At 46.9% G+C, this 14,059-nt stretch overlaps 2 protein-coding genes across 2 annotated transcripts in view; one reads left to right on the forward strand and one right to left on the reverse strand.

Moving 5' to 3' along the window:
* Positions 1-13,141, forward strand: part of LOC126527159 (ATP-binding cassette sub-family C member 2-like) — a 31,058-nt gene extending 17,917 nt beyond the window's left edge. The window contains exons 12-20 of the mRNA XM_050174911.2: positions 672-882; positions 1,358-1,668; positions 2,421-2,753; positions 3,474-3,575; positions 4,153-4,326; positions 8,469-8,627; positions 9,865-10,031; positions 10,728-10,922; positions 12,421-13,141. Of these exons, the coding sequence (XP_050030868.2) occupies positions 672-882; positions 1,358-1,668; positions 2,421-2,753; positions 3,474-3,575; positions 4,153-4,326; positions 8,469-8,627; positions 9,865-10,031; positions 10,728-10,922; positions 12,421-12,571 (1,803 nt within the window). The 3' untranslated portion in view covers positions 12,572-13,141. The remainder of the gene's footprint in view (positions 1-671; positions 883-1,357; positions 1,669-2,420; positions 2,754-3,473; positions 3,576-4,152; positions 4,327-8,468; positions 8,628-9,864; positions 10,032-10,727; positions 10,923-12,420) is intronic.
* Positions 13,142-13,864: 723 nt separating this feature from the next.
* The window catches only part of LOC129383703 (uncharacterized), a 19,127-nt gene continuing 18,932 nt past the window's right edge, over positions 13,865-14,059 (reverse strand). Inside the window, exon 8 of the mRNA XM_055068372.1 lies at positions 13,865-14,059. This exon is cut by the window's right edge and continues 141 nt beyond it. Coding sequence (XP_054924347.1) covers positions 13,981-14,059 — 79 coding nt within the window. The 3' untranslated portion in view covers positions 13,865-13,980.

A 14,059-nucleotide genomic window follows, 5' to 3' on the forward strand; every position in this document is an offset into this window, starting at 1 on the left:
GACTTCGATGAGCCTATAAACAGATGAGGAATTACACAGTTATTTTTTTATTTCATTTTTGGTTGTTGCTGCTGTTGTGGTTGTTGTACTGTCAATTGGTGGCGCCGCGTCGGGCTGCAGCGCATCCGTGAAGATGGCTTTTCTGCAAGGAGGGGTGCTTTCAACGCACGTGGCCCACACATTGGCAAATAGGGCCGCTAGCGGCCCGTGAAAGCGAACGTGGAACTCTGCTCCCTTGAGGGGAGCATATACAGGGACGCTATACGCGGCTTACTCGCCACATTGCTGTCACGCAGTTTTGCGAATGTCCTGTGATGTGTAGAGCATACTGAAATAGACATATCTTGTTATGAAGGTTGCTGTTCATCGACGGAAATATGTTCATGACTCCTTTGGGCATTGAGCAGGATTTTTCACGCATTTATCGTGAGTTGCGAGTGGTCTCCCTCATTGTGTGAAATACCAGAAAACAAATCAATAGGAAGTCCTCGGGGCAATGCAATTTGACAGTTCGGAAGCCAGGAATGCTTGGCGAATATCTTTATGAAAGTGTGGCAGGGATGCCTGCATGAACACTTATTCCCTAAAAGAGAGCTCCTTGTTGAGTGCTATACTTCCGGCCAAGGGGCATGCGTGGCACTTTTTTTTTTTTTAACTTCATTTCATTTCAGACAGGTTGGCAGCTTCTAGGCATTATGTTGCGCCTGGCTCAGTGGCCTGCCCTCGTCGGAGTGCTCGTGTTCCTGGCAGCAGCCTGTGCCTTCGCGTATGAGCAGATCTGGATCAAGGAGTGGACGGACGCTTCGAGCCGCGCAGCCACAGGCTCAACAGTCGAACAACTGCCTTGGGTTCAAATGCTGGTATCACTGTGCGTCATAGACGGTACGCTTATTCAAAGTTATCGCTACTTGGCGGCGAAAAAGAGGAAAGGATCAAAATGACGCGGTGTAGAGTAAACAAACAGTGCGATTTGCTGATCTTGTGTTGTGCTTTGCCTATTTAATTCTGAAGGGACAGCCTAGGGCCTTTGATCCGAGAAGTAGAGAATTTTATAGTTGCCATTATTCAGCATGACGTTGATTAGTGAGAGAATGATGATAAAAGACATTGTCACCGCTTATTTGCAAGCGACGTTGTGTCCCTTTAGGCTTATGGTATCTACTGAATTGGTGAAGCGTCTTTTTCCTCTAAGAGGATTTGCACTTGGCCTCGTGGCTTGGGTAGGGAGACGTAAAGATATTCGACACGTTTGTTGCAATACTTGTTAGAAATACTGGGTGACAAAGCCCGGTGAGCATAACATTACTCGCACAGGTAAGGAAGCCGCTGACGAGGTCACAAAACTTTCTTGTTGCAGTGGCCCTCCGTATCGTGGGGAGCGTCCTGCTGAGCCTGTCCGCGAAGCGACTGTCACGCTCTCTGCATAATGAAATGCTGGGCCACGTGCTTCGAAGTCCAGTGTCCTTCTTTGACGCTTGTCCGCGCGGGAGGATACTGAACCGATTCTCGGCTGACATCGACTTTATCGACTCACGAACGTTCCTGAGCGGCAAGCAAAGCGTTCAGAACACGCTCGTCACACTCGCCAAGATAGCGGTCATCGGAACCCAGTCGCCCATAGTGTTGGGTGTCACGGCTGTCGCCACCGTACTGGCCGGATACGGAATGGTCAGTTTGCCATTTTGATCATACTTACGTTCAAACTGAAGCAGGGAGCAGGGTAGTGCTGACCCACATCCTTTCAAGAAAGTTCAGGAGAAGACTATCGAAGAAAACCGCAGTGTATATTACGCAACGCACTAGTTATTCCGATTGTGTATGTTAACGTACGGTCCCGAGCACAACTTTGGAAACTGCAGATGCGGTGATTTTTTTTTTTCGCAGTCTAAGCAGGCAGGCTGAAATGAAGTGGTACACCCTATGTGCGCCTGTTCATTCAATGCAATGCACTGAGACATCTTTACGTTGAACTACTGTGCTAGGAAAAATTCATTTTTTGTGTTACTGACTTTTGCCCTTGACTGTACATCGGTATATGGAAGCTGTGAATACATCGGCATATCGTTACTTGCAACCTGATTGTATTCTGTTCGTATGTAGTTTTAACCCATAATGGGCTAAGTTAACAGGTCAAATCAATTGCAATGTGGCAAACATCGGGCGCTCAGTCAACATTGCTTAGTCAACATTGCATTATTGTGCTTCTGGCTGCAGTATGCTAATCCATTAACTTAGCTAACCCTTAATTGCGTTACTCACTGAATGGTTTTACCGGACTCCTTGTACGAAGCCTGAATTTCTAAGGGTGCCGTCGCGATCTAGATCTATAAGGTCAGGGTGGAATGGTTTCTACGCGCACGGCATTTCGATTTTCACATCCAGAGCGTAACGCAGGACAATTTCTCATTGTTCCCCCGCAGAACCTGGCCGTAAAGGCTTCGCACTGCGCCCGCTTCTCCGAGAGCGTGGCAATATCTCGCATGCTCCAACACGTCACCGAGACCGTCGACGCGCTGAGCAGCGTGCGAACGTACGGCGTGGCCGACCGGTTCCGGAGACACTTCTGCCGCCTCACGGACGAGACCATGCGCGGCTACTCGAGCTTCGGAACCGCGTACCGGTTCACGCGCACGCTCACGTCGACGTCGGGGTTCGTGGTCGTCATGTGCACGCTCCTGGCCAACACGGTGTTCGCCGGACCTGACGGACCGGACCCCAGCAGTCTCGGCCTGGCGCTGAGCTCGGCTACCTCGGTGTGCAAGCGTGCTGGATTGTTGTGCTTGCTCTTCTGCCATTCTCTCTTCTTTCATAGACGGCGATCTTGTAGAGAGAGGTATATATAAATGAGATGCGAAAGGCGAAAAGGTTAACCGGAAGGTAAATATCCAGTGTGCTACCCCTGAACTGGGGAAGGGGTAAGGGAAGACAGACGATCTTATATGACACGCGCTAGTTTAGGCTTGCTTGATAGTGTACTGTGGCATCGTACTTAAGTGTTTATGTGACCGCGCAAAATAAAGCACTTAAGTTCTTCTTTCCGCTCCCAAAATATATCGATAAATCAATTAGAAGTAACGCTCGTATTTGTTTTTCTTTGCGACGACAACTTGCGTCATTGAGGCATAAGCAGTATTTCGTGGCAGCTGATGTCATGCATCCAGCGATCGGAGCTGTTCTTGTCCCTGCCGTACGTCTGCGTTCCCGCGCCAGATAATCACAAAACGCTTGCATCACACTTTCTGCAACAGTTTAAAGATACACTGGTAATAGGAATGCCTTGGCTTGGTATATGTATTTATTCCCGGAATACAGGCATCTCCTGGCGTTGAATCGAGTTCCGATCAGCACCGGCTCAAGTCCCGTTAATAGTGCGTGTCGGCTAGTAAAGTGTCCCCAGAATTTCTGGCTGATAAAAAAAATGGAATCCGATTGAAATAAGAAAACATTTGATTACTTTTTTATGTGACTCGCAGGTTCCTTTATCGCTGATGACACTGTGCGTGATGCTGTTCAACGTGCTGCAAATGGTCGTCTCTTTTGAGCGCTGCGTCGAGTACACCGAGCTTCCACCAGAGGTATGGCTTGCGCATACAGCGTTGGCGGACATACCAAAAATCTTCCCGCTTAAAACACTAAATACCGCATAATAAATTGCTGTAGCATGCGCTGGCGCCGAAAACAGTACCACATCGTGAACTACTCGCAGCAATGCTATTCACCTCTAGCTCTGAGCCTAGCTTCCGTATTCCTCCGTCGAGCCAACTTAGGCAAAGAAAATAGATGATAGCATCACCACTCGACGAAAATGGTCGTTGCGCTTCTGTAACCGCAACTCCCCCACCCACCTTCCTGCAGTTCATAAGAGTAGCGTCTTCAGCCGAGAGGTGGCGTTGTAGTCAATTCGGTGGAGTGGAGGAAGTTTCGAATCGAGAACCATTTGACAATACGCAAGTAAGTTGTTTTACCCATTGGGACTTGGTGAACGCTCGGAATACGTCCCATTCCTATAGCGTCGCGTGAAAACTGCAGTCGTTGTCTCAGAGGAATCATGCTAGTCCCAGGTCCTTACTGGCAGTATTCGTCGTGAGGGTTTCATCGCTTGTTTTAGTTTATTCCTATGTAGCCATCAGCTCTGGCCGGTCTGTTGCACAGGACGACCTGCCGCCTACGTGGGGCGAAGAGCAGAGGGCCGCAGCTGACAAGGCCCTGTTAAGCTGGCCCAGCGAAGGCAAGGTTGAGTTCCAAAACTACTCGGCATCCTACCGGCCCGGCGTCCTGCCTAACGTTCTCAATGGTGTCACGTTGGTTGTGAATCCTAAGGAGAAGGTAAGTGTTATCAAGTAGCCTACCCCACTACTCATCTTGCTGACTATGTAACAAAGTTCACTTAAATTGCGTCGAAAAATCATTCTTTCCAGTAACAACCGTTAAACTTGCTACACTTGCTGGAGAAAGCTGTAAAACTTTCGAAGTAATTTAACATCGTTTGTTGAGGCTGGTCGCACAGTCGTGACCTGCGGAAAATACCGTATCTGTCTCGCTAAAGATGGACACCAGGATTGGGATAATACGACTATTGTATTCCAATGCCATTCTTTTTCGCGCTTCTTCAGTGATCCTATTGTTAAAAAATGTCGCAGTTTCCCCCGAAAGACGAAGCCTTGATTGTGATAGCAAATTACTGGACAGCTATCGAAGTAAGGATAGTAGTTTTATCGGCCGGTTAAACTTGTAAAGATATGTTCACTATGTTAATAATAAGCACGGTGTCACACGCGGATATGCAAACATGACCACATCTCACGCGATGACCGCGGAAACTCGCTGTCAAAACGCTGGAGCGAGGAAGCGCGGCAGCAGCAGTGAGCGAATTGACCTTAGCGCTGCCTGTCCCATCAACGCGCGCTAAACCCCAATAACAGCACGCGAGCTAAACCTCGAAAACGCAGCGCACGGCGGACTCCGTGCCCGTCACAGGTGGCTTTCAAGATAAAGTGGCCCGGGCGGGCGCGCGCGGCTGCCCAGCCCTGTCGGAGTAGAACGCTCCTCCCTCCTCCCTACCTCCCTCCCGAAGCCTTGCGCGCGATGGAAGACGGCGCGCTTCCTCCTCGCCTTCCTCCCTTTCGTGCGTGAAACTGTGCCCGGCTCACCCTCGCACGCTTTCACTCGCACATACAGCAGCGGCGGTTTTATTGCCCTTCGACTTTATACGGAACCTCACGGCGACGGCGACGCTAGGATAGAAATGCGTTTGGAGGGTCCATATAATTGATATCTCAATAAAATTTAAATTCATATACTGCGTGCTAAAACCGCGATATGATGCTGAGGCACGCAGCATCATATCAGGGGTGGGGGAACTCGGGATTAATTTTGACCAGCTGGAGATCTTTAACGTCCCCTAAAATATAAGCACACGAGCGTTTTTGCATTTCACGCCCCATCGAAATTCGGCAGGGGAAGCTGCGATCCAACCAGTGACCTCGAGCCCAGCAGCACAACGTCGTAGCCACAGGGCTACCGCGGTGGATTGTCCGAGTGCTGCTCCGCCTACGTTATCAGCGTGATCAGCCGGCCGTTCACGGTGTGTGATACGAGTTGCATGGACTCGAGCGGAAGGACTCTTTACGTCATATTGGCCCTGATGACATAGATTCCTACAAAAACTACAAGAGGGACCTGCGGCGCCAGTGTCTACAGCAGCTACAAGTGTGGCGGTGAAGCCGGCATGCGAATGACGAGTGGAAGGTGGATTTGCCTAAAATTCGTCCTTGTGGCTTGAAAAGGACTTGTGACTTCGCAAATTGATCATTTTCAGCTATGTATGGAAGGTAATGGCGCAAAAACTCGCAATTATTATGCATGCGTGCAGAGTCTCATTGCCGTCATGCGTTGAGATATATAAGAGGTGGTGGTAATTCAGAAACCAAAAGCCACATGAGCGTCTTAACTATGCCTGAAATAGTCCTCGGCGATAGGTTTGTTATTGGCAATTGGCATTCCCAAGTGGTCTTCCTCACAAGTAATGGCCGAGCCTAGTGGTTCTTAGTAGCGATGGTCCACCTAGAAACGGTCAATTAAGCATGATGGCATCGATGATCTGAATCGATCTCAAGCACGAACTTGAAAGCGAGATACATCTAATTAAAATATGTCCGTCAGTATACGCTCTCTTGAAGGTGAAATAAGCATCGTTAGCTCTGGTACTAGTTCCTCATTTAGTGAACGCTTAATGCACCTTGCGTAAGCGGCGACACCGCGTTTTTAATGGCATTTCCGAACTGGAGCCACATTCATCTATGTCTGTGCATTTTGCTTCCCTTGCAGTTAAACTTGGCAAAAATCTACACGCTTTGATCTTTGGGCCCGAGCAAACCTTTTCTACATTGTTCTACAATCGTCTTACGACCATAACTCATTTCTTCTTTTGTAGTTCCTATTTTCTTCAAGATTCCATGGTTTTGTGCTAGAAGCGTAACTTGCGCGAAACGTGAATCCAGGTTTTGCTTACGGCCAGGAAATGGTGCTTGAAACCAAGGTCCCCGCTTCATATGAAAGTTTCTATTCTGTCACTTTAATGTCGAAATGTTCTTTACCACCTACGAAAAAAAAATTTCACCGACCATTGCGATAATCCAGAATGCCGAATTTGAGCGCATTATTCTATACGTGCATTTCGCGATATATTGAGGCAAATAATTTCAGAGAGATATGTAGCAGAGTCGGCAGTCGTCCAAAGTCCGATATGGGGGTCAAGCACGTCGGTTTTTGTACGCGACTCGTTGAAGGTTCCAGTGTAATCACGGGTCGCTTGGCTTTTAGAAAGTACTAAACAATTTGCGTCGCGCATGCAATCAGATTACAAAACAATCGCAAACCGTAGCAATGGAAATAAACGCGAACGAGACCAAACCGAGCAAACAAAACGAGCGCCAGCAAGAGCCGACGCGAGCAGACGATAGCACGAAACGAGTTTGGGACCAGATAGGAGTACGCATTGAGCGATCGGGCGGGTTTGCATGAAACCAGTTTCCCGCGCACACGTCACTTGCATGGGACCCCTTTCATTATACTCCGTTCCATACATATCAGTAAACGCTGTGGAGGATATAGAGAGATATCTTGCAGTGGCTTCGTTCGCACTTAGATATAGTGGACTGTTTTTATGCGAAGCATACTAGCCGCACAACCACGCTCTTCCTTGCTGCGCCGCGCGCGGCCGCGTAGCTACCATATGACGTCATAACAGCTGCAAAAGGGAGGCTCAACTCGTGCGCTCGCTTGCGGCCGCGTAGCTACATAGCCGGGTTTCAGCTCGTGCGCTCGCCTGCATGAGTTGTTTCTTCGTCTAGCCGAACCAAATATAGCCAAGCAACAGCAGTTCACCAGGCTAAACAGTGGTTCAACAACTAAAATAAAGGCTAGTATGCTTCGCATCCTGGGCTTAACCTTAGCTAAGCCACAGCCATTTTTTTTTTTACCGCAATTGTGCGCAACTGTTTTTTTATATAGGCTCACTATTGAATGAAACAAGTTTTAATCCTTAGAAACAACCGCATACTCTGGTATACGGCTACTAATGCGCTGTGTTGTACAATTTGTATTTTGTTGTTCTCTTCGGGTTTTTTTATTTCCAACCCGTCGCGAGGAGCCCCACGTGCGTGCTAGCGCGCGCGAACGCTAGTGGCGCACAGCATAGCGCAGACGCAACGCTCAGCGAAACGTAAGCGGAACGCGCGGAGTGATAGCTTTTCTTGACCGAACTTCTCGCATAGCTTCCAGAGCTTTGACTGCTACGTATGGAACGGAGTCTACTTTCCGCCGTTCGCAGCTCGCGTCTTTCATCTCCAACAGCGCGTTCACTCTTTCATCTTTCGCTGTTGTGATCTTTCGCTCGGTTACGCCGACGCCACCGCTTGCCGCAGGAACGGGCCATTAAGAGATGCGCTCTAAACGATGCTTGCTCGTTTCGGCAGGCAGGACAGAAGTCGGTTCATTGCGAATCCATGTTAGAACTTTTTTCATTTGTGGTTTTTACTGATGGCTTAGTAAAGCTTATGTTGCACATGAAATGTAAGAATATGTCCCAAAGCGTAATAAGCCGCGAAGTAACATTATTCTATAACGCTATATTTAAAAGTAGCGCCAGCAGCTGCTTTCTCACAAGGGGGAAAATTACGAAAGTGGCGTGAACTCCACAGGTTTTTTTATTTCGCCGATTTACTACATGCGGCACATTGTTGAAGAGCTAACTGCAATCAAATGAAACCTCTGAAGGCTCGTATTTTTGTGTTCAACCTTGTTCATACTGTTTCATTATGATATATCGCAATAAGCTGGGTGTCATTCATGCAGATAACAGGTCGGGCTAGTGTTTCGAACGACTCGCTGCGACGGGATAAATATTTTCCGTCGTAGAGGAATTGTACCGAAGTGGTAACGTAAACTTTTTCATTCCTTAATTCCAGATCGGTGTTGTGGGACGCACGGGTGCCGGCAAGTCTTCGCTGGTGCTCGCCCTACTGCGCATGCTCAGAGCGTCGGAGGGCCGCATCCTGATCGACAGCGTGGACATAGCCGGAGTGCCTCTCCGGAAACTGCGGCGAAGCATTACCGTCATACCTCAGGTGACCTAACGGAGAAAGTGCGCTAGTTAATAACTAGGAAAGAGTATGACGTAACGACACTGAAGCCAAGAAAGTCGGCCCAACACGTGATATGTCGCAATAAGTTTTCGTGCCTTGCGCCACCGCATTATAGCCGCGCTCAGTGTGCCGTCTTCCGAAAACAAAACAAATGCAGCTGCGACATACGGCTGTTGCACTCGCTGGTAACAATGAAGGCGACAATTGCATACGTTTCAATACACTACTCATAATAATAAAATGCAGTTGGTTTTCGAATAAAAATATAGTAGGAGCGTCTCTGGAGAGAAGCATAGATGTTTAGAATGTATGGACTGTCAGTATACGAAATCGAGTTTGAAGAGAAGGCCAGGGATCGCATATATATATATATATATATATATATATATATATATATATATATATATATATATATATATGTATGTATGTATGTATATATTGGTGCTATACAAGGCGTCCCAGCTATCATGCACCAAATTTAAAAGTATGCAAAAACCACATAGCTCGACAGAACCAAGGTGATGTTTGCCGTCGCTTGTTGTAGGTACTCAGATTCTTTTTTGCATTCCGCCTAATTCTATAATTAATCCTAAGTAATTAATGAAGTTCCCGAATATTACAGTTAGATTAAAGGTGTCAATAAAACATTGTAGCACAACATGAAAAACTTCCTATACAGCTTTCTGTTGCTCGATACGTGCTCCATTATATTTACCTAATATAATATATATTCACCCGCAAACTTATATTGCAAGCCAGGCTTAATAATGAAAGAACATATATTTTTTTCTGTTTTCGGGCATTTCAGCAATATCTTCACAATATGCGGAAAATAATATAACTCTTCATGTATATATATATATATATATATATATATATATATATATATATATATATATATATATAAACAGCTTTCTGTTTAACAAGGCAATGCTTAGTTCACAAACCGCATTCATAGATGTAAGAGCAAAGGTGTAAATGTATGAAAGTGAGAGAAAGCAAACATACAAAACACCACTCACGTGTCCAAAATTTTGTTTCGGTGCGGATAACGCACTTTGCACGGGCTCGAAACATGAGAATAAATTTTAATTTGTTCTTGAATTTTTTTGATAGTGGTATAGATTGGAGCAAGCCACATTGATAGAAGGCCGTGTAAAACATGCGTTGAAATTGTGTGTGTTGGCGTTGTTAAGCGGCTGCGTTTATGAACATTCAGGATCCCAGCTTGGTGAGGGGAACGCTCCGGATGAACTTGGACCCCACAAACTCGCATTCTGACAGGGAAATTTGGCAGTGCCTAGAGCGAGCCCACTTGGCGAAGGTCGTCTCGAGTGACCCCAAGGGGCTGCTTCTGGAGACGGCAGATGGAGGCAGCAACTTAAGGCGAGTATACAGACGAGGATGGAAAACATACTTTCCCTCGGACATGCGATCAACCAGTGACAGCGTTGCCAGAATGCCGGTCGCAGGGCCGGCAAAAAGCTGCGCATAGCAAACTCTCAAACAGACCTTGACGAGAATATGGTTAGTGGTCTGATATTTAAGCTTTCCGCTTAGTTTTCTAGAACTCTTTATTGTCATACTTTTAAAATAACTCTTTCTTCTTGTCTTTTTGATCAACGATAATTAACTGTGAATGTGAGTGCCTCGGATAGTATAACTTCCCCAGTTCTTTCATTTTAATTAGCATCTTTTATTCTTGACGAGGGTAGGTAGCACAAGGCCAAGCACAATTCCGCGCGTCCCTTTACCGGCCGCGCAGGTTGCAATACAATGAGAGCGGAACTGAAAAAAACGACCGCGTGTATTTTAGCTGAACGCGAGAGGATCACAGCCGTCTGAAAATTATCCGGAGCCCCACATTTAGGCATCTCTAATTGCCTGTGTTAGTTTGGAGCATTATAAAACGTAATCACTCAACAGAGGCACCCCTTTCTGTGGTAGAGTTTCGAAGCATAGACACCCAGGCTTTATGATCCTGCGCCTCAGAGTTCCTGTTCCTTTGATATTACCATCTCTGGAGTCAGCTTTTCCAGCCAAGTTTCAATGTCGTCTGACTGCGTGGCGCATCGGTTGCAGCGTGGGCCAACGGCAGCTGGTGTGCCTTGCGCGGGCTTTGCTTCGCGGAACGAAGATCCTTCTCCTCGACGAGGCTACGTCGCAGATGGACGGGGACACCGACCAGCTCATCCAGGTGGCGCTGAGGGACGCCTTTGCGCAGTGTACGCTCTTCACCATCGCGCACCGTCTACACACCGTCCTCGACTATGACCGGTAAGACGCCAACGGCGCGAAGCCACTCCCCAACCACTCATTTGAGTCTCGATACTAGAGTCACCATAGGTGTGACAAAACTAGTTGTTATAGACACCGCGTTATTGCAACGTCAGTCACTCTGCAAAAGGGAAGTTTTATCTAAAGTCCCATTGTGTGACCATGATACTGGATGGGGTCGTCGAAAGAGCGATGCGGTCCGCGGAGAGGGTGAGGGGGGGGGGGGGGCGGCGGAGGGTCGTTGCGATATATACAAAAGGGCTGTGGAACCAAAAGTAAAGAAAGTGTACGATGCATAGCCAAGACAAGAATAGGTCAAGAGCCCATGTCAGTGTTCTTTTTTTCTATTACGCAATTCTTCGTCTATCCCCGTAGTATTCCGAGTTATTCCCAGATTTTAAGGCTGATGCTCTCACAGTTACGCTTCCCAGAATTGATGCGAACCCTTTGATGAAGAATATAATTGGGCTGACGAATCTAGATGTATTAGGACAAATTATCTGTACAGTGTCTATAATGGCCAAAACATTAGGATTGGCAATTTAGACGCTAATCCATACTGCCTATAGGTTAAATGCAATGAGTTTAGTCAAGGGTAACTGTTTAAGCTTTCGGTAAATTGATGAAGCAGGTGCATAGTATCGTCTGTGAGCAATGATTCGAACAGCCTGACGTTGGATGTACTGCAATAGCTCTAGGTGTGACGGATACGTTGAACCCCATGTTTGGTGTTTGTTTTGTTTGAGGCTTCATTCTCAACTTGCCTGCAAATGCACGCTGAGTTTCATTACAGTTTTTCCGTGATCGGTTTACTCTATGGAGCTACTTATAGTGAGTTGTCATTGAAGGTGACGAATGAGAGACCATCGACCTTTGTACCTCCTCCCTACCCTATCTCTCCTACTCTTCTCTTGAAATGAAAGGCACAGAAATAACGAGCTCTGATTAGATGACACAAAGGAAACATGAGTGCTTTCTTTTTTTTGGGGGGGGGGGGGTGGAGGGGGGTGGTTGTTGCCAAAAAAATGCGAGACAGTGTAAACAGCAGTCTTGAGCAGTCAGTGTCAGGCTTTCGCGCTAAATCATTTAATTTTGTTAGCTTCTTGGACGGCGTAGCCGAATACGGGAAAGCTAAACTTTGTGTGTGCGAAGAATGTGTGTTCACTTTTGGTTTCGGAATGCGAGAAAGATAACTGTAACATTTCCCTAAATGACCTTCTCAACGGCAACGAATGTTGCTGGGTGTCGACTGCTTTATTCAGACTAGCCATCGAGGACTCATTTGAGGAACGTCAAATCCACACTCTTGTGCAGCCATTTCTTTTTCGCTCGTGCCTGAATAAGAGGCATCATTGTCGGCGAATTCTACTGCAAGAACGCTGGTATTGTTGAAAGGTAGTAGTTTGTGTGCTTTTACATTCTTTTGAGCGGCACTGTTTTCCATTTTTTACATATTCCCTCACACAGCATCCAATACGAGGAACTTGTTTATTTGCAGAATACTCGTCTTGGAGGACGGCAAGGTCAGAGAATTCGACACCGTGCCACGTCTGTTGTCTGACAATTCATCGGTGTTCTACAGCATGGCCATCGAAGCTGGTATCAATAGCGCCCGAAGACGACCTGAACTTATCAGCACCACGTTGTGATCGGTTCTTTTTTTTTTGTGGTTGTTATTCCGCGCACGTCGCGCATGAGGACAAGACAGTGCTGCTTCGCTTGCGCCATTCCTTTTCTTTGTCTTGTGCTGGTGTGCGCAATACGCAGATCACGCTTCACCACCTCGCCCAAACCAACTACCTTAGCAAGCTATTAACTGCGTGTTCATCGTCATCATCATCATGCGTGCACCACATCAGGAAGTGGACAAGCCCGCAACGTCATCCGCGATGGGTTGAAGTGGAAGTTCTTATATTGCACATTACAACGTATTTATCTTCCGTGCTCCGAGAGCGCCCCCAAGCATGCAGCCCTCCGACGAAAGGATCGGTGGCAAGTGACCAGCCTCGAGGAGCGGATCCGTCCCTCAGCGTAGGCCGACAGTGATGCAAGAGAGTTGTGCGCATTTGTTGAAGGATCGAGCGTTCTCCGCAGGGTGTAGAAGTGTGGAGGAGAAATCCGTCAAAACTGGCCCTTTGGAGCTCGTCCTGGTACCCCGACTCTTAGTAGGCCGATGACCCGTTCATATTTTAATAAAGTCTTATCACCATCACCTTTCAGTTCCTGCTGTCGTGGGTTCATGAGCCACTCGGATGTTCAGTAGCCAAAAAAAAAAAAAAAGCGGCATCGCGGAGTTTTGCTACCATAAATCAGTGTGTTACATCTTCTGGATTCTTCTCAGAAACTTTAGATAGGGTTCCAACTCAGATTGTCCTACTAGAATTTGAGCCAGAACACCGAAATTCTGTCGCAGTCGAGCTGCCCTTAGGTGTTTTGAACGAATCGATTTAAATGGCGAAAAATTTACTTTGGCGCAGTGGATACATATAGGATTAGTACCATGATTGCCAGATCGGTAGCAATGAAAAATAATAAAACAAAAGCAGCGAGGCAGACATTCTGTGTCTGTGTTAAAGTATTACACTATTACACATTTCGTACAAAAGTTTATCTTTAGGCGCACATGCATGCGCCCTGCGAAGTTCCTGAACATCACGGAAACGCGCGCAGTTTACTGTCCATTATTTCAATGGTACTTTCATGCTTTGGTGTAATCAGGCGTGTTTATCTCATTAGAATTTTCGCATTCATCATGCTATCTATTCAGTTATTCTGGAAATAACGAGAGCACGAAGACAGGGTGAAAATGCGAACTATTAAAGCTCGAATGTGACCGCGTCAGAAAACAAACCAGAGATAAATTTTTGTACATATGCATACGCATCAGCAATTGGTAAATCTACGAATGCAACTAACGTGCGCATTTCAATGACTGGCTAAACTGAAACATTCGTACATGCCTTTATTCAGCTCGCACGCGATGCTTCTCTCCGTAGCTCGCACTGTGGGCCAGTAAGAGTTAGGGTGCGACGATTTCTGAAGCCTGCAACGGGGACTTCTAAACAGCCCCATCAGTTGTCCAATCAGTTGCTTGATCGGAGGAACGCTCCATGAAGTCATTCGTGGCTGGTTCTTCA

The sequence above is a fragment of the Dermacentor andersoni genome, chromosome 9 (assembly GCF_023375885.2).
Source record: "Dermacentor andersoni chromosome 9, qqDerAnde1_hic_scaffold, whole genome shotgun sequence".
NCBI lineage: Eukaryota > Metazoa > Arthropoda > Arachnida > Ixodida > Ixodidae > Dermacentor > Dermacentor andersoni.